The sequence below is a fragment of the Telopea speciosissima genome, chromosome 1 (assembly GCF_018873765.1).
Source record: "Telopea speciosissima isolate NSW1024214 ecotype Mountain lineage chromosome 1, Tspe_v1, whole genome shotgun sequence".
NCBI classification, from domain to species: domain Eukaryota; kingdom Viridiplantae; phylum Streptophyta; class Magnoliopsida; order Proteales; family Proteaceae; genus Telopea; species Telopea speciosissima.
Window position 1 is genome coordinate 53,166,864 of NC_057916.1, and position 20,496 is coordinate 53,187,359.

Here is a 20,496-nt window from a genome sequence, read left to right on the forward strand (position 1 = left end):
AAAAAAATGCAGTATGCTTGATGAAAACTAGTATAGCTATAAAAATATTGATAACCCAAAAGCTGAAAATGGGGTGGGGGAGGAGGAGAAGACAAATGAATTCAAGCTGAAAATCCAGTATCACTGCCTTAATAGCAATCCAATAGTCAATTACTATGTCCCTGACACCAGAGTAAAACTAAACTAAACAAAACAAATCCTTTTCCACTAGTCCATTGTACCTGGGCCGTATATCCTGTTAAATTATACATCACCAAGGCAAATAAATACCTCTTTCCTCTTTCAGAAACATAAATCTATATTCTCTCGTATTATTTATTAGTTTAACATATCTATACAAAACAAAAATGCTCTAAACTCCATAAAACCGTGATTTAAAGTAAATGAAAAAACAAACACATAAAAAACCAACGTCCAGTATCATCTAGGAGAAAACAAAGTTGCTAAACCTTGATCAACAGTGATTTGCATTGGAGCATAGGTCATCAAGCCACCCAGCTCATATTTGTATGTTCCTTCGCCTCTTGCCAGGACTTCCCCATCTGAATCTATGATCCCCCCTTTGGTTGGTTCATCTAACCGCTGGCCTGGCTCTAGTAATAATGCTTTCACCTGCAGTTTTTTATCCCAAACTTCAACACAGTTAAGGTTCAAGTTCTCAAAGAGTAAGGCAAGCATAGATCTATGTTTAATATCATATATCTATGTTACTACAATAGGGGAGCAGCTCTATCAATGTAATCAAACGGATACCAAATGAAAAATTATCAAACTAATTTAATATCATTAAAATAATTTAACGCACCTTCAAATACAAAACACTTGGCGATTTGACATGGCTTCCATCATTCAGTTTTGTCATCAGTGCAAGCAAGGAAAGGTTTGTGCAATCCCTGATAATAACCAAGTCCAAGCAACCATCGGAGAACTGCAGAACCAGCAAAAAGAGCAGAGTCATGAAGTATACCATCACAGAGTGATGTAGACAAATTACAGCAAGCACCACAGCCACAGGCCTAAGAAGAACCAGGCCATACTTAGGTCCATGGTTCTTCAACTGGACCTTTGGTTCAGGCCGGACCAAGTCCAAGGTCAGGGTGTTAGCAGGTTCACTAAATACCAGATTCGTGGGGGGTTTTTATGTAGCTTCTATTTTCAGTTTTAATAGATACTACTTAGGTCTTAGGCGATCTTTCCTTTTATTTAAGCTTCTTATTGTTCAAGGCTCCCACTATATGCCTGGGCCTATTTTTATTTACTTCCTATTTTCTGTTAAAAGTGCTACAAGCACCTATATATTGTAAAGGCCATTACGCCTATATCCACGATTTTGATTGATTATGAAGCTTGGTTTTTGTCATGGTTTGATGTGAGATGCAGTTGAGGTGTGAAGCCTTTGTGGTAAGTGAAAGACTGACCAAGGCCATAGGTAAGAGGCCTTGGTCGTATCCCCCTTCTTCCTTCCCCTTCTCTTCCTAGTTTCTATTTTTCAACACTATTGCAAGGTCTGATCAGTGAATCATCAATTCATCCATTCAACCCTATTACTGTTTCTGTTTGATCACTTGAAGAGGTGTTCCACCGATCCTTGGCAGGAACTGAGATTGAAGACTTCAACCCTCCCTGCGGCATTGTCTGTTGAGTTTCTACTGCAGCAACTTACAAGCTCTCTTAACTCTTGCTTTGGGCCAACAGATTTTTTTGCTCTTTTGAGAGAAAGGTCTTCCCATTGGATCCTTCCCTCGGTACCAGTCTCAGCCACATCCAGTGGCTGGTTTCCCATAGTCTGTAAGTTTCTATATTTCATCTTTAGTTTCTAATTCCATCTGGAGGCCATTGTGCCACATTCAGCCATCAACTCTAATGATTTTCTGAATCCAAAAGGAGCATATCAGCCCCTTCCATCGATATGAACTGTGGTTCCCATTGCCTGGTAGTGTAGGTTTCATATTTAGTAACTTCTAGCTAATTCTGATTTGGGTTGATAATTTGTGATCCAACCTCGGTTGTCAGGATTCAAGGGTTTTCTATTGTGCCATAGACCTCCTACTAATGTCAGTTTGGGGGTATTCTACATTAGGATTTGTGAGTTAATCATAGTTACTAATTCAATTCAACAAGTTGCTATCTACTTTGATCTGCTGTAACTGTCAATCCAACCATTGGATTGCTATCATCTTTGGGGAGTTAAGTACTATGTTGTGTCCTTACTGTTCACCAAATTTTAGGTCTAATCCAAGCCCTATTCCGGTGGTTATTGAACCCTCTCCATTGCTGTGCAATTGTAACCGACAGTCTTTACTTGTGGGTTGGGAATTTGTTTACTGTTTAGAGGGCATAGCCCCATTAAAGAGATTTGCCTGCCAATGTTCTTTACAAAGAGAATCGTAGATCCCAAGAGTATTAAGCATTTTCAAACTCTGAAAGCAAGAGGTGTGGTGTATAAATACAAGACAAACTCATCAGCTAATTAGCAATAAGTTTCCCATCAGTCAGAGCCCATGACAAGCATACTATTTTATCTTATTTTATTTTCTTTAATGCCATTTCGCAGATACCCCCCCCCCCCTCTTTTATTCCAAAAATGAAATCAGACATGAGTGCTAAAGATGTAAATGGATAGTCAAAAATACGAATTCCAATCGGATTTGTATGTGTATTCAGATATCTATCTGGATAATCAGATATTGGATACGAATTTGGATACCTTTTGATATCCAGATGGTAATCACATACGGATATGGATATTATGTATCCGCACCAATAGTTTCTGCCCCAATTATAAAAATTAATATAGTATAAAATTATTTAAGACGTTATGCTTAATATGTATTATGTATATTATGTTTATTTATATTTCATAAAGTTGAAAGTCATATTAATTTTTGTGTTTTTTTTCTTAATATTTATAAATAAAAATCCTAATAAATATTATTGGATTAGAATTTGGATATCTGAATCCTTGGGCGGTTACAAAATAGAAATACTCAAATGAAATTTCCGTTGGATATCGGATCGAATCCAGACCGCAGATATGGTAATCAGAGAAGAATTTGAGTACTGGTGTATTTGCTCCAAATTCGATTAATTTACACCCCTGATGAGTGAGAAACCTCTCTAACCCCCACACTGAGCCATTTTTTTGGTTAGCATAGACATAAACCCATCTGCCTAACAAACAGGAAAGATTTTGATTTTGCTTGGTAACTTGAGCTTCAATCAGTCAAGCTGTCCTACTAACCCCAGGATTTGGTCACACACCCTTTGACCAGACAGTCCACCAAATGCGATTCATAATATCAAAGTACTCAAAACACGCAAAATAAAAACTAGGCCAGACCTCTGTTTCATGTTTTACAATCACCATGTCAAAGAAAAATACAGGCACAATTTCTGGACTTTTTTTTTTTTTTAACCCGAACTTCCCTGGGACCTGGGCCAGCCCCAAAATTTTATTAAATCAGAAAAGAATAACAAATACAGGGGGGGACATTCCGCCTTACCCCAGCCCAATAAGCCAACAGGCTCATAAATCCAAAAAAAACCAAACCAGACAGCCCTTACAGCAAGCCAAAAAGTGGGGCTATACTCTTAAGGATAGGCAGGCCCTCTCTATCCTCCCTAATAATACAATGAAACCCTTCCACTGGTATGTTGCCCTGCTGAAAAATAATAGAAGGCCTAGTGTCACAAGCCCACTTGGCCAAACAATCAGCAGCCCTGTTACTCTCCCGGAAAGCAAAAGCCACAGAGGCCTTCGTCTCTTCAACAAGTGCTAGAATCTCATGAAACAAGTACCACCCTTGCCACAGCCTACACCTCTTAAGGTTTACTTGTCTAACCGTGGTGGCCGAATCTGAATTTACAATCAAGTCTTTGTAACCCAGCTCCTGGCACAATTTCTGGACTTCTTCCACATAAAAAATGTCAAAGAAACAAAACAAAAATATTATTCAGACGTTCGTTGACACAACGTCTCAGAATAGTATCCTACCAAGTATGTCTTGGATGAAAAAATGGGTTTTGTGGGTGTGAATGGTAAGAATAAAATGTAAGCAAACAGGACCTTGGAGTCAGATGCACATGGGGAAATAATGCAAACCCATTAATTCATTCCATACATGAGCTTTAGTCTTTATTTTGTATTTACTTGATAAGCGTACTTTGTTTTACTTCCCTACTTCTGAATTATATTTCTGTTATTCATTTGGGAAGGGCTTATTAAATGGGAAGACTTAAAAAACAAAATTCATCACCATCCGCTGGGAGGGGGGGGGGGGGGGGAGGCAAAGAAAAGAAGAATTAATGGTTCTGCCTGACTCACATGCTGAGGCCAGTACATTGGCCTGTGTCAAATTATACAGATCAAGCATAAGACAAATCTCAATTGAAAGGAAACAAAGAAAGGGAATAAAAATCTCATGAAAACATCAAAAAGGGGAAAAAAAAAAACTAACCTCGGCATTAGGTGCTGCCTTTACATCTTCACTCCCCCAAGGTACATTATGAAGCCAAATTCCAACAAATGGTCCGTCGATAGCCCTCCACTCCAAATCGTCCAAAGAAACATTAGGTCCCTGATAACCATGCTGCTGAACCTTCACCTCCTCTAGGCTCTGATTGCTCAAATCAGGTTTGCCATATCCACTTTCGTTGCATGGCATCCCATAAGATTCAAACCCAGGTGCTGGCACAAAGGAAATACGTCCACTATATTTCCGCAAGCGCATTATTCGCAGAAGAGCCTAAAAGAAAATGCAATAAAACCTTTATGAGAAAATGTTAGTGCTCCAAAATACTTACAAGCATCATTTTAAGTTGGTTTGTTGATCTGGTTTTCCCATGCAGAAGAGATAAAAAAATGACATTGCAGTAATGATTTCAAGGTATTCACACATCACAGCATTAAATCTTGGAAACTTTAACACAAAATGTTTAGGCATTTATATATGTTGTAATGCTTGATGTTGCCTCTACATATTTTTACAAGTTTGTTTGCGAACAAGTGAGATTAGCTTTGATAGTGGATATTGCAAAATTCCACAGAACCATAAACAACTGAATTTATAAGTAAAGACTCGATATAATTGTAAGAATGATCACCCCTCCCTCTTCGGAAAGGTCATTTAAAAAAGAAAGTTATTGCATTGTCCTAAATACACCGCTCGTTACTATTGATTTCTTCAAGAGGCATGACCACATAGTTAGAACTCTAAGTTGGATCGGTTCTAGGTAATAGAGAAGTGACTTGCAGCAAGAAGGAGAAGAAGGGAAGAGAAGAGAGGAAGAAGAAGAGAGATTGAAAGAATCGTGAGTTAGAGAGAAAACTTCTCCTAACTCCTATATTTACTTCACTAATAACTCTTAGGAAATTACATAGGACTCCCTAAGGAGGTAAAAGATAAAAAGAGAATAAAATGTAAAATTACAACTCTATAGCTTATAATAGAGACAGAGACAAATATACCCCTAACACATAAACTCTAACACTCCCCCTCAAGCTGGAGAATAAATGTCATACATTTCCAGCTTGCATAGAAGAGTACTGAACTGGTTAGGGATAAGGCCCTTAGTGAAATGTCTACCAGTTGATCACCGGTTTGCACAACTGGAGTACAAATGCAACCTGAATCCAGCTTCTCTTTGATGAAGTGCCTATCAACTTCAATGTGCTTTGTTCGATCATGTTGAACAGGGTTAGGAGCAATACTTATAGCAGCCTTGTTATCACAGTAGAGCCGTATAGGTCCCTCACACTCAAACCCCAATTCTTGAACCAATCGCCTCAGCCATATAAGTTCACACACCCCATGAGCCATGGCTCTAAATTCAGCCTCTGCACTGGATCTAGTTACAACTGGTTGTTTCTTACTCCTCCATATAACAAGGTTACCATCCACAAGGGTACAGTTTCTGGAAGTAGATCGTCTATCAGAAATAGAACCAGCCCAATCTGCATCAGTGTAGCCCTCTATCCCCAAGTGACTAGGTCTAGTATATAGAAGGCCTTTTCCTGGAGAGGATTTTAAGTACCTAATGATGCAATAGACAGCATCAAAGTGTCCACTTTTGGGAGCATGCATGAACTGACTCACCACTCCAACTGCATAACTGATGTCTGCCCGAGTTAAAGAGAGGTAGATCAATTTCCCAACCAGCCTCTGGTATTTCCCTACATCTACAAGAGGAAAACCACAGTCTTCACTAAGTCTGTGATTCTGATCAATTGAGGAGTTGGCTGGTTTACATCCTCTTTCAATAGGTCCAGAACAAACTTCCACTAGGAAATATTGATGCCCTTCTTTGATCTTGATACTTCAATCCCCAAGAAATATTTCAAAAGTCCAAGATCCTTAATTTCAAATTGCTCGGCCAAGTAAGATTTTAACCTCTTTATCTAATCTTCGTCATTCCCAGTCACAACAATATCATCAACATAAACAATAAGAGGAGTGACTGTACCATTACCTCTTCGGATAAACAAGGTGTGGTCAACCTAACTCTGGGAATATCCATTCCTTAGAATGACCTATCGAAACCTCTCAAACCAAGCTTTAGGTGACTGTTTGAGACCATAAAGTGCCTTCTTGAGAAGACACATTTTCCCTTCTGCTAAAGGAGACTTGAAACCAGGTGGAGGTTGCATATACACCTCCTCTTCTAGATCACTATAAAGAAAAGCATTCTTCACATCTAACTGATACAATGACCATTCTTTGTTGGCTGCCACTGATAAGAGGACTCTGATTAAATTGTGCTTGGCCACAGGAGCAAAAGTCTCTTGGTCATCAATACCATAAACTTAACTGTACCCTTTGGCTACCAACCGAGTCTTGTATCTGTCTACTGTACTATTTGATCGGTACTTGATTGTATAGACCCACCTGCATCCAACTGGAACTCTCCCCCTGGGAAGATCAACAAGAGTCCATGTACCATTCTTCTCAAGAGCCATCATTTCCTCTGACATGGCTTTCTTCCATTTCGGGTCAGATATAGCCTCAGTAAGATTCTTGGGAATAGTGGCAGATGAAAGGCAGTGGTAAAGGCAAGACTTGTAGGGGAGATAGCATCATAGGAAACAAACTGGGCAATAGGATTAGTGCAAGCTCTTTTTCCCTTTCTAGTAGCAATTGGGAGATCTAAATCAAAAGGAAAATCACCTGACTGAGGAGGATGGAGCTCAGGATGTGGCTCCAAAGAGGGCTCTTCGCAGGTCTTCTTTCCTATACTCTTCAAGTGTGCACCTTTTTTGTATTGAATGTGGCAATCCTGCTCCTTATCACTTTCAACAACAGCTCCTTGATCACCAATATCAATAACAGCCCCTTCTTTAGGTTTCCCAATATCAAACAAAAATGGGAAAGTAGGCAAAGGTGGGAGGAAAGGGATATCAACATCCTCTTTATTCCTTCTATTCTCCCCCCAAAGAGGATGCTGATGAGGAGTGAAGAAGGGTATAGACTCAAAGAAAGTGACATCTTTGGAGAGAAAGTGCCTTCAGGAAGCGGGATGATAGCATTTATACACCCTTGGTAGAAGATGAATAAACAAGGAAGAGGCACTTGAGGGCCTTGGGATCAAGCTTAGTCCTAGCCGATTTATTGACATGGGCATAGCAGACACACCCAAATACCTTGGGAAGAAGAGCAAAGGCAGATGTCTGAGGAAGCAGAGTTCCCAGAGGGGATTTGGAGCCAAGTAGCAAAGTTGGCATCCTATTGATGAGAAAGGCAGCAACAAGGAGTACATCAGCCCAAAAGGTCTTGGGAATATGCATGCTAAAAAGAAGACTTCTAGTGACCTCCAACAGATGGCGTTTTTTTCTTTCAGCCACGCCATTCTGTTGAGGTGTATCAACACATGCAATCTAGTAGATAATACCATGATAAAAAATAAAAAAAAAACTGTTGGAGCCCACCATACATGTACTCCCCCCCTTTATCGGAGCGGACTATCTGGATGCGGGTACCAAATTGAGTAAAAATTAACTGATAGAAATTCTTGAAAGTATCATAAACATCACTTTTTTGTTTCATTAAAAAGGTCTAGGTGGTCCTGGAGTAGTCATCAACAAATGAAACAAAATAATAGTATCCAGACAACGAAGTAGTGGGAGCGGGTCCCCAAACATCAGAATGCACAATATGAAAAGGAACAGTGGATCTATTACCATGATAGGGATAAGATGTGCGACAATATTTAGCAAAAATACATGGTTCACACTGAAAAACACAAGAAGAAGAAAAAGAAGTAAACAAGTGAGGTAACTGTTTCCTCACAACAACAAAAGATGGGTGGCCTAAACGTTGATGCTAAAGCATCACAGAATCCACAGTACTCCTATCAGTCTGGCCACAAACATAGGACTGAGCGGCAGGAAAAACATGCAAAACAGGTAGCTGGGGCTCCAAAAGGTTAGTCCTTTCTCCTCACGCCTACTGCCAATAATCCTCTTCGTCACCAAATCCTGAAAGAGATAATGAGAAGGAAAGAAAGTGACACAACAGTTCAAGGATTTGGTTAAATGACTAATGGATAGCAGGTTAATGGCAAAATTGGGAGCATGAAGTACAAAATCAACAGAAAGGGAAGAAGTGACTCGAACATTGCCCTTACCAGAGATAGAGGAAAGAGAACCATCGACAACTCTAACCTTATCTTTACCGGAGCAAAGAGAATAAGAGTTATAACACTGAGACATACCAATCATATGATCTGTGACACAAAAGTCAACAACCCAAGTGGGAGCAATGGAGGGGGCAGATGTAGAGGCCTACAAGGCTGAGGCTGAGTCTGACGCTGCAGGATCAGTAGAAGACTGACCAAGTTGAAACATCATCTGACGTAGTGCTGCAATATCTTCTCTAAAGAGAGAATCAGGATCAAGCTGTGGTCTAGGTGACTCTGTATCAGCTGTCACAGAATGGGGTCGAGCTCCCACGGTCATACCACCTCGGGTACCAGATGATCCACCACGCCCACTAGGAGGCTGCCCATGAAGGGCCCAATACCTGTCCTTAGTGTAATATCCTAGAATAATAAGGGAATTAATTTAAAGCTTTATTTGTTATGTAGGTCCTATAGAAGTGACGGAAGGATGATCGGATTTCTAGGAAAGTCCTAAGAGCATTTTGGCTTTGAGACAGCTAATCAGGGGTTAGTACTTTTACCTAAAATAATATTTTTACTGGCTTTTAGGCCAAAATAAGTCTGTACATAGTCAAGGTTAGTTCCTAAGAGTTATTCTGGAAGTTTTACCAAAAAGGGCAAAAATGTCATTTTAGTGTTTTCTGGAGAGAGAAACTGAAAAGGGTATTTTTGGAATTTTTCATAATAAATAATTTAATAAGTAAATCAATTATTAATTTAACAAATTTTCACTATTATGAATAATACATTAATTTCTAATTAATACAACAAAACAAACCTTAACCCTAATTTGGGCTAAACCTAAACCGGTCTAGTTCTAGTGTGAACGAGCCTAAAATTTGTGGGCTTAATAAAGTACAATTTAATTATTCCAACTTAATAAAATAACATTATTTTAAAGGATTAATGCTTGGACGATTTATGTAGACCTTATTTGATTTTTGGATGGGAGGATTGAGGTGATGTGACAATCTCCCATTGGTTGGAGATTTAGCACTAAGAGAATCTTTTTTCTAAGGATAAAGAAAATCTTAGTGGATTAGAATCATAGCAAAATAAGGAAGTTAAGTTAGATTAAAACTACCAAATCTGATTTTAAATTAAAAACCCCAAGCTAAAGATTCCTTTTGAAATAATTCTATTGGAGGAAAACAAATAAAAATTTGAATAGGATTTTAGGAAGAATCATAAAGGGATTTGATCTAATATTCAAAAAAGTTTTAAATCTAGAAAAAAAGGAGTGGAAGCTCCCATAATTCCCTAGCAAAAACGTGAGAGAGAGAGAGAGAGAGAGAGGGAGAGAAATCGTGAAAGAGGAAGGAGGAGAAAGGAAGAAGGAAGGAGAAGAGGGGGATTCGGACTGTACAGGACCAGTCACTTGACGGCCAATTTCGACCCTTTTCTGAGACGAATTGAGAAAATCCTATTTCACAATCAAACATAGCCTCGTCTCTTAGCTTCGCAACCTAACTGGAATCACCCCAATCGGAGCTCGGAGTAGAGAGATATCGCGGATTTACTGAAGCTAGGTTATTCTATCGAAAACCTGTGTTTCGCAAATCCGAGTTTAACAATACCTTAGAGTTGATTTCATCCTTACCTTGACTCCTTAGACTCCATTGAAGCTTCTAAATCTTAGAAGAGGAGGATCATCACCATTAGAGCATTAAAGTGAAGGTTTTTCCAGATTTGATCTTATACTTTAGAAGGTGTTCATAGCTTAAAAAAGGTGAATGAATCTACACAACTTTACATGCTTATTTTCTCCAATATAAAAATTGTTTTATTTTATCCTTTTTAAATCTGAAACCATGATTTAGATCTTAATTTATCATGTCAAAATCATCTTTAATACTTGTTTTAAACTTGAATCTATGTATACACATGATAACATGAGAAGAATCTTTGCATTCTTCATGATTTATATAAGATATGTGTGTGCAGAATTTTTCTAAAAGTATTATGACTATAAATTAATGAACCTAATACATGTGTGTTGATAGTGTGATGAAGTTTAATGAATGATCTTCTCGATTCAAGCACTTTCATGATAATTTTCTATGATTTTCTATTAGATTTACCAGTTTATATTCTACTGAAATCGAAGATGCTTATTGACAACTTTGTGCGAAGATTTTGCCAAATCTTCTCGATTTATGTATTCCACTCTATGTCATGATATGTTGATGAAACTTTATTTATTTCTAAGCTTTTTTCTTTCTTTTACAACTCTTTGATTAAACGTTGTTAGTGTTTGGAATATGGGGAGCTGCAGCCCCTATGTTCTAGACTTGTTGTATAGCTTTATGTATAAGCATGAATGTTCTTTTCTTTTACCCTACTATCATGGGTTATATATGTTAGGATAAGGATAAGTCGGCGGGTTTTTGAGCTACGACTTACCCTTATTGGAACTACATGGACTACTAGAAAGAGGGAGATGATCAATAATACCATTTAGAAGGGAATGGCTGGTAAAACCTTCGAGGGCATGGCTCTGTCTAATGGGAAGCTTGATTACTAGCATTCCATTTGTTTCTGTTTGTGAGGGGACAGTATGCAATGGTGAATCATAGTTGTAGTCAAGAGCTACTATCATGAGGGCCTTGGTCAGTGTATGATACTAGCTCATACTAGTCTATCAGGGAGTGATGTCTTTGTTTACTTTATCCTTTATTTGTTTATTTCATTGATGAGAATTACCATAGACACTTTTCATTGCGGTGCCGATGTTTAGCGGATGTGGTTATGATCAAGATTTTCATTGTGGTCTTACACAAATTATATTCATATGTATGTCTCTCTTTTGTTCACATGTGTGTGTTTTCAAACTTGTACTGTTGTGTTGGTTTACTTGCTAGGCTTTTCCCAAAGCTTACCCCTCATTACTTATCAGATGAGCAACTTTATGAGTGTGAGGATGGTTGTGATGAGGCTAATGCGGAAGTTTAAGAGGATGAAGCATATAGATATGATGAGGATAATTACTACTAGAGATCTACCTCGATTTTACTGTTTTAGAGAACATGTTACTTGATTTATTTAATTTGGGAGGTTGTGATTAAATTCGGATTTTAACTTTAAGTTGTGAGGACTTGTAATTCATTACAGATTTTATTTAAGTTTTGGAGATGTAATAAGTAAGAAATTTTAAACTTTTAGTTAGTTTTGAGACTTCCTCTATTGCATTTATATATCTCTTGTGTTTTGGTTCTACTCCGGTTCATATCTCCTAAGACATAAAGATCCTGTGGACCGTTAATGTCCAAAAACCCTAGACCGGGTTTGGGGGCGTTACACTTAGTGTGCCCCAACTTTCCACAATGGTCACATTTAAATCTATCTCGACCTCTCCCTCCATCCCTCTGGTCGTGGTGGGAACTAGAAACTAGAGCAGATCTCTCCACTAATGGTGCAGTGTCCATGGATCCTCTCCTAGTCTCCTCACTCTGCAAGTAGCTACACACTGACCTCCCTAAAATCTGCAAGCGAAGTGGCTCAAACTCTGGGTTAAGACCACGAATCCTTTCTTTTTCTTGTTTCCTACAGACTTTGGCCTCATCTTTAGAATTAGACAAGCTTATAACAGTGTTATAATAGTCAGATCTGCTATGATCACCTTGTTTCATATGGATGATTTTTTGGAGGATTTGATACACCTTTTCCGAATCACCAACCCTATCAAAAACTTTGGAGGCACTGTCCCAAATATCCGTAGTAGTTTCCTTACTCATAAATCTTCTGCCTATCTCAGGCTTCATGGAGAATATCAACCAGGTCATAATAGTGGAGTTCTTAGTCTCCCACTTTAGATAGTCTGGCTCAGTAGAAGCGAGCGCCTTGATGGAGCCTGTAATATACCCCAACTTTCCTCTACTACGTAGGGACAACTTCACCGATCGAGACCAATCCAAGTAGTTGGTACTGTCGAGTTTTACAATAGAAAGTTGGGCATTGGGTTATCAAAGACAGCCATGGTAGGGAGAGTTCCACTTGGGCTGCCACTAGTAGCTCCCAAAGGCCCACTAACTACAGAGTCATTTCCAGTCACGATGGAAAATATGCCAAAAAAAAGACTCAATATAGTCTTGCGCAAGTGGGGAGCAACCTCAACCCAACCACAAGAATCAAATCAACAAGCTACAGGAAACCGAGAGCACACTTTTGATGGAAAAAAAGGGATTTACACTTCCAACAACCAACACACAGCCGTCCAGAGCCATAACAATGCATATATCTGTCACACAAAGTAGCTAACAAGAGTTCAAAGCATCAAAGTGACCTCTGGTTCCATTCCACAATAACCAAGGCATACATAACTCTTTCATTCTCATGTACTAAGAGACATCCAAGGCAGCCAGCTAGCAAAAAATTGCAACCACAGGGCAAAAAACCCAAGCAGGCAATACCTATTCAGCAGCCAAAAAAGAAGGATCACTCTCCAGCCTTCACTCTTCTTGAACCGAGCCCTTAGGGCTTCATAAAGGCACCTCTAGGCGACTCAAAGGGGCCTAGCTTCAAGGCCAAACAATCTGCCAAGGGGCAGAATCGAAACTGATATAAGGAATGGCTAGCAGAAATTTCTGGGTAGCTCTTCTAGGGCTAAAACACCTTGTTGAGAGAGTTTAGAATTAGAGAATAATGCTTCAGTGGTCTAAGATAGACCCCAAGCCATATATTTATAATATGAGATTGAAAATACATGGACAGAATTGTCCCTAACATAGCCGACATGGCTGTACAAGAAATAAAGACAGAAAAAAGACCAGAATACGTGGGGGTATTCTGGTGCACATAATTCAACACTCCCCCTCATGTTGGGGCAAATATGTCAATCATGCCCAACTTGACTAGATTAGGATGGAACAATTTCCCAGACAATCCCTTAGTGAAAATATTAGCAACCTGATCAGTAGACTTCACAAAGAGAACACAAATCAATCCTTCTTCCAACTTCTCCTTAATCAAATGTCTGTCCACTTCAACATGCTTGGTGCGATCATGCTGTACTGGATTGTGTGCAATGCTGATTGTAGCTTTGTTGTCACAGTACAACATCATAGGAAGATGAACAGAAACACCAAGGTCTTGTAGCTAACCTTTTCGCCAAAGTAACTCACAAATGCCCTGTGCTATAGCACGAAACTCTGCTTCAGCACTAGAACGAGCCACCACATTCTGCTTCTTACTACGCCAAGTGACAAGATTGCCCCCTACAAAAGAACAATACCCAGAGATAGACTTCCAAGATGCAGAACCAGCCCAGTCAACATCAGTATATGCCTCTACCCGTAGGTGACCATGAGGTGACAGAAGAATGCCTTTTCCAGGAGCTGACTTCAAGTAGTGAAGAATCCGATGAACAGCCTCTATATGAGAAGAATAGGGGTCATGCATAAACTGACTCACAATACTCATAGCAATAGCAATGTCTGGACGTGTGTGTGAGAGATAAATCAGCTTCCCCACTAGTCTTTGGTACCGGCCTTTATCAACAGGTTCACCCTCATTTTCTTTGAGACCGACAATAGCCTCCATAAGAGTATCTGAAGGGTGACATCCTAACAAACCAATTTCAGCCAACAAGTCTAGGGCATACTTCCTTTGGGAGAGAAAGATGCCTTTAAAAGACCTGGCAACCTCAATCCCTAGAAAGTACCGTAGCTTCCCTAGATCTTTAGTTTCAAACTCCTGCCTAAGAAACTTCTTCAACTGGTTGATCTCATCACCATCGTTGCCAGTAACCACAATGTCATCCACATAGACTATAAGAACAGTGAGTTTTTGACCAGCCCTCTTTATAAAGAGAGTATGATCAGCATTACTCTGCTTATAGCCCACAGAAATCATAGCCTTGTGAAACCGACCAAACCATGCTCTAAATGACTGCCCATAAAGTGCTCGTTTCAATTTGCACACTTTACCTTGGTTACTGTCACAAGAAAACCCTGGTGGAATATTCATGTACACCTCCTCACCAAGTTCTCCATTTAAGAAGGCATTCTTCACATCTAGCTATTGTAGATCCCATCCAAGATTGACTGCACAAGATAGCAAAACCCAAACTGTATTCAACTTTGCAATAGGAACAAAGGTCTCCTAGTAGTCAATCCCACATGTCTGAGTGAAGCCTTTTGCAACCAGACGTGTCTTATAACGATGCACAGTCCCATCAACCTTCTGTTTGACCACAAACACCCATTTACATCCCACTGTTTTTTTCCCTGGAGGAAGATCTACAAGATCCCAAGTATTATTTTTTTTCAAGGCTCTCATTTCTTCCAACATAGCTGCCTTCCACTTTCCATCTGCATAAGCTTCCTGCCAATTTTTAGGAAAAGAAACAGAAGAAAGAGAAGACATAAATGCACGAAAAGACGGAGACAGAGAACTGTAAGAAACAAAGTGAGAAATTGGATGCAGGGTGCAAGTCCTAGTACCTTTGCGATGAGCAATAGATAGTTCGGAAGGAGAGGTCTCACCAGGAGAAGGATGAGGATCTGGATCCTGAGCCAACAATTGGATAGGTATTGGTGCCACAGTGGATTGATGTTGCCCTCTTTTGGAGCATCTCTTTTGGTAGGTGATGACTTTCGAGTTGTCAATTCTCTTCTGAAATTCACTGATGGTTCTCTGGAAACCTAGTTAACTGGATCATTAAAGTATGTCAAACTGTAAACAACCTTGAATTTGAATGTGATGAGCACATTTATGTGTGAAATCTTAGGGCATAAAGCATACATATTACCACATTGGACAGAGTTACTCGGTGCTTTCTTGTGCTTTTCAGGGTTTAGGTGAATTATTGTGAAAATGGAAGAGATGATGCTAATGAGATGTTTTTAAGCTTTTAAGAGGTGTTAATAGTATGGATGCATACATAGTTGTCATGACGTCGCCATGGCCCCGCCATGGCGTCCTGGCGCTGGGAGAGGTGGCATATCGAGCTACGCCATGGTGGATGTAAATATATCGTTCGATATGGCTTCCATGGCGTAGCCATGGACGCCATACCACGATATGTTGGCATATCGGTCGATATTTGTACATATAGAAGTTAGATTTAAATTTTTTTTTTTTAAACCATTTAATAGCTTATATGCTTTGCTCCAAATCACACACACTAAAGAAATACTATTGCTATCAAGCTTCAGTAAACAGGTTAGCCTATCATTTGATTTTTACTATTGCTTTCAATTATTTGATAGATTAATCTATATTTTCAATTTTTCATACTTTCATATACACTAATGGATATTAGTTACACTTTCATGAATTAAACCATAGTGGCATAGTATATTAGTAGTAGTGTAGTACACTTTCATGTTGATTTTTGATGTTATAGGACATATATTATAGCATACTAAATGACATAAAAAATAGAGAAAATAAAAAATTAAACATGGTCGACATGCTCGCCATGGCGGGCGACATGTCGATATATCGACGTGGCACCCTTCCACCGACTTGGATCGCCGTGACACCGTGACAACTATGGATGCATAACCTATCGAGTCAGCTTCACAACGGTTCAAACGGCACTTGATTCCGAGTTGAAACGAAGAAGTTATGACCGTTTCCGTAACATGGTCTGTAGGGGTTATTTATAATTATTGACAGTCGAACGGGGACAAAGTGAAACGGAAGTTCAGATTCCAGGGGCCTTAACACAATTATCAGAAGTTACTTTACTGTACCCGAAAGATTCCATTTGGAAGGCTCTGGACAGTCCAACTTCAACTTGAGATATCTTGGGCTCCCCAACTCCGAATTGGACGAAATTTGGGTCTATTTTGGGTGATTTTTTGCAAGGAACACAATGGTGAGGCCTATATAAGCACCCCATGCTCCACGTTTTCTGAAGGACAGAATGGGTATTTTATTTATTCTTGAAGGAATCCTAGTCATCACCCTTTCTCTCTCTCTCCTCCAACTTCTCAAGGGCACTTCTGGAATTCTACTTGGGATAGATTTATATTTTCTCATCTATGGAAGGTTGAAAAATCAAAGATGCTTTGATTTTATTGCATGGAGAAGATATCTACAAAGAAAAGGAAGCACTTGTTAGAATTGGAAGTTTATTTTTCTAGAAATAGAAGGCCTATGTAAACAATCTTCTCTTCTTCTTCTTTCTATTTTTTTTCTTTTTTCTTAGGATTCAAGGCATTGTAAAAGAGGAAAGAAAAGAGAATATTCTCTTTTCTTAGGGAATATTTTTCTTACACTTCCATCTTCTCTCTTCTCCTCTCTTCCACCTATAAATACCCCCTACCTCTCTTGTAAAAATTGCTCATTCACTTAGTGAAATTTCTTCTCTTCTTCTCCTTCTAATTTGTGATTTTTGGCTTTTCTAAGTTCTCGTTTGCTTTTTTGATTTTCATTTAATGGTTATAATAGGTTTAGTTTATGCTTCAATTTCAATTTAAGTCTTCAATTGGGTTGTAATTTCTTAATTCTAGTTTAGGTTTTAAGCCTTCTAGTCTAAGTTCTTAAGTTGATGACAAGACTTGAAGATTTAGAAGAGGAGGCCATGGTAAGTTTATGCAAGTATTCAAGCTTTTCAATTACATTCATGCAAGCACATCCAGGTTTTACTATCTAAACTCTCAATCTCATTCTCCATCTCCTCTATCCCTCTCTCTCTTCTTCTTCTTCTCCCTCTATTTCTTTATTTTAATTTTATATGGTTGTGGTTTGTGGATGCATTTTTATTCCCTTATTTCTTTTTATGTGGTTAGTATATGTGGCTGTATTTTTATTCCTTTCAATTCGCTTTAGTTTGATAGGTTAGAGGCTCTTGTGTTAGGACGCCGATTTAATCCCTTAATTTTGTTAGATGCTTATGAATTAGGATGCATTGATTTTCGTTAGTTTAATTAGTTTAATTTAACACTTTAATTTGGTTCACTTTGCATTACTTTTAAGTTAGTTAAATAGAGTGGCGTATATCTCCTCATGTTCGACCCGTAGCTACAATTGACCCATACGCTTGCGGTTTTATTTCAATTCAAACAAATTTTTGGCGCCGTTGCCGGGGAGATTATTGTCCATTTTATTTATCTGATTTTTAAGTAGTTCGAAGTGTTTTAGTTTATTATTTTCTCTTCTTTTTTTTTTTGAAAAAAAAAAAAATCAGTTTTTGAAAACCTCTTCTTGTTTCTCTTCTGTTTCAAATAGTGTGCGCTCAATCTAAAGTCCTTCATATGCTTCAACCCTCCATCTTTTGGTGTCCCTCATAGGATTCAGTTACCTATGACGCTACATCTTGACTTGGTTGGGTGGATTGACATGTGACTTATCTTTGGAGGTGACCGCTCTTGATAACAGGAAAGCGACATAGTGAGAGTGTTGGAAACATAAACGTATAGTAGACCTCCATTCTACATCAGAATCCATATTGGAGTCGCACGTAGGTGGCTATAGAAGACTATACGGGTTCCTCATTGCCAACCTATATGGCATCCTTACAGCTTTTGAACCATTGTTTCGCTTTTTGAGGGATAGAGATGCACTATCTACCTTGGGCTCCCTCTTGTTTCTATTTTTTTTTTTTTTTTTTAAAGTGTTTTATTTTTCGTTAATTTTTCTAAAGGAGACCTCATATCTATTTAGGTGGCTAAGGTGTGGACTCGTGATTCAAGTAATCGTCTTATTAGAAGACCACCTTCTCTACCACCTTTGACCATGGGTGACCAACAACCCAAGACTCTTAAGGATAGGTTTTACCCCACCAGGGCTGCACAGCCCTCATGCATTAGTCTGTTTGTTGTTACAGGGAATAACTATGAACTCAAGACCAACTTCATCAACATGCTACCCCATTTCCATGGGATGGCTAATGAGGATGCATATCTCTTCCTTAGGGAATTTGAGGAGGTCTGTGTTCTAATTAAGGGCCAGAATTTGACTGATGATGCAGTTAGGCTTAGGTTTATACCCTTTGCCCTGAAAGACCAGGCCAAGAAGTGGCTCTATGGACTGCCAACAAACTCCATTAATACATGGGATGAGTTCACCATTGTCTTTTTGAGAAAATTCTTCCCTCTCCACAAGACCAATAAGCTTAAAAGTGACATCCTCCAGTTCAGGCAGAAACCACATGAGTCCTTTTCTAAATTCATGGAAAGATTCAAGGACCTCCTCTTAGAATGCCCTCACCATGGTTTTGACTTGTGGCAGCTATGCCAAATTATTTACAAGGGTATTGATTATCAGACCAAGCAACTTGTAGAGTCCATGTGTCCAGCAGGCTTTACTTCTTTTCTCGAGGAGAATGATGCATGGACATTCTTAACCAACTGGCTAATAAGACTAAGGAATGGGAATCTTCCCAAGAGGTCGAAAGGACCAGAAGGGGTATCTCATCGAGGGTATGCCACCCAAGGAGGCCAAACTTGACAGCCTCATAAAACGGTTGGAGTCCAAAGTTCGAAAGAGTCTATACCAGCTTAATCCGGCAACAGGTCAACCATGTGTCGGTATGCGCTTGGTGCCAAACCCCTGGACACCTTTCTCGAGGAATGCCCCAACACCTTGGTGGGCAATTCCAAGACCGAGAATGTAAGTGCTCTCTACCAAAATAACCCATATAGCAATACTTACAATCCAGGATGGAGAAATCACCCCAATTTCTCCTCGGAATCAAGGGAACCAAGCAGGCCCATCCAACTTTAACCATCAAGGCCAGCTTGGTGCCCAAAGGCCCAACTATGCACCACAAAGCCAAGGAATGTCTCCTAATCCCTTTCCCCCTCGTCCTCATCCAGGACTTTCTATTAATTCTGCTAGGCCTCCTCTCCTTACACCTTATCAGCAACCCCCAGGGTTTACCAATACAGGAGAGGCAACAAAACTGAATGAGATGGACAACAAGATAGCTCTTTTCATGACAAGCCACAATAACATGGAAAAACAACTCACACAGCTTGTCACAATCCTGCATGAGAGGGAAACAAGGAAGTTACGTAGCCAACCTGAGCCAAATCCTAGGCATCAGGTTCATATTCAGCAAGATACCCAAGCTCCTCCAACCAATGTTGCACAAGACCAACAGCACCAAGGGCCCTCCAGACAAGTAAATGTTTATGCTTTAAGGAGTGGCCGTGAGTATCAACAGCTAGCGCACCTCGCCTTTACCATCTCATACTCCCGTTGACTCTCCCCTTCTAAAGAGGCCATCAAGTGTCTACTATTCCAGGTTCGCTTGATGAACCTAAAAATATACCAGATGATTTGGTCGAGGAAACCAAAGAGGATTCGTTGAGGAAGTTAAAAAGACCAACCCCGAAAGAATTTATACCCCACCGCCCCTTTCCCAAATAAGTTGGTTAGCAAGAAGTCTCCTTCGTGGAGAAGATATTGGATGTATTCAAACAGTTCAGGTGAATATCTCCTGTTGGATGCTATCGCCGCATCCCCGCTTATGCTAAAGTCCTCAAAGACTTATGTACCCAAAAGCGGACCACCAATGTGCCCAAAAAGGCATTCTTAGTCGCTAACATTAGTTCTCTAATCTCACACCAAGAGCTGCCAAGCATAAGGATCCCGGAAGCCCCACCATCTCCTGCGCACTATAGGTCATACCACTATCGATCATGCCTTATCGACCTCGTGCAAGCGTGAACCTCTTACCCTTTCATGTCTACCAACAATGGGATTGGGAGAACTGAAACCGACCAAAATTACTCTTCAACTGCAGATCGGTCGGTTAAAGTTCCTAAGGGAATGATTGAGGATGTCCTGTTGAAGGTTGGGAATTCATTTTTCCTATGGATTTTATTGTTTTAGATACCCAACCCATCGCCAACTTCAAAGACCAAATCCCAATCATATCATATGTGTTTA

At 39.5% G+C, this 20,496-nt stretch overlaps 1 protein-coding gene across 1 annotated transcript; it reads right to left on the reverse strand.

Moving 5' to 3' along the window:
• Positions 1-286: 286 nt before the first annotated feature.
• LOC122658371 (sphingosine kinase 1-like) lies at positions 287-4,798 on the reverse strand. Its single transcript, XM_043853302.1, has 3 exons — positions 4,458-4,798; positions 806-928; positions 287-612 (listed from the first exon to the last, which is right to left on the reverse strand). Exons 1-3 carry the CDS (start codon positions 4,728-4,730, stop codon positions 421-423), a joined length of 588 nt encoding a protein of 195 aa, XP_043709237.1. The 5' UTR covers positions 4,731-4,798; the 3' UTR covers positions 287-420.
• Between the last annotated feature and the right edge of the window lie 15,698 nt (positions 4,799-20,496).

Bases quoted from the DNA above. Each gene is read 5' to 3' on its own strand.
- LOC122658371 (XM_043853302.1), bottom strand. From the start codon at position 4,730: ATGCGCTTGCGGAAATATAGTGGACGTATTTCCTTTGTGCCAGCACCT. The intron at 929-4,457 runs GTTAGTTTTTTT...CTGGTTCTGCAG, and splicing joins AGGCAGCACCTAATGCCGAG to TTCTCCGATGGTTGCTTGGA. The intron at 613-805 runs GTGCGTTAAATT...AAAAAACTGCAG, and splicing joins CAAGTGTTTTGTATTTGAAG to GTGAAAGCATTATTACTAGA.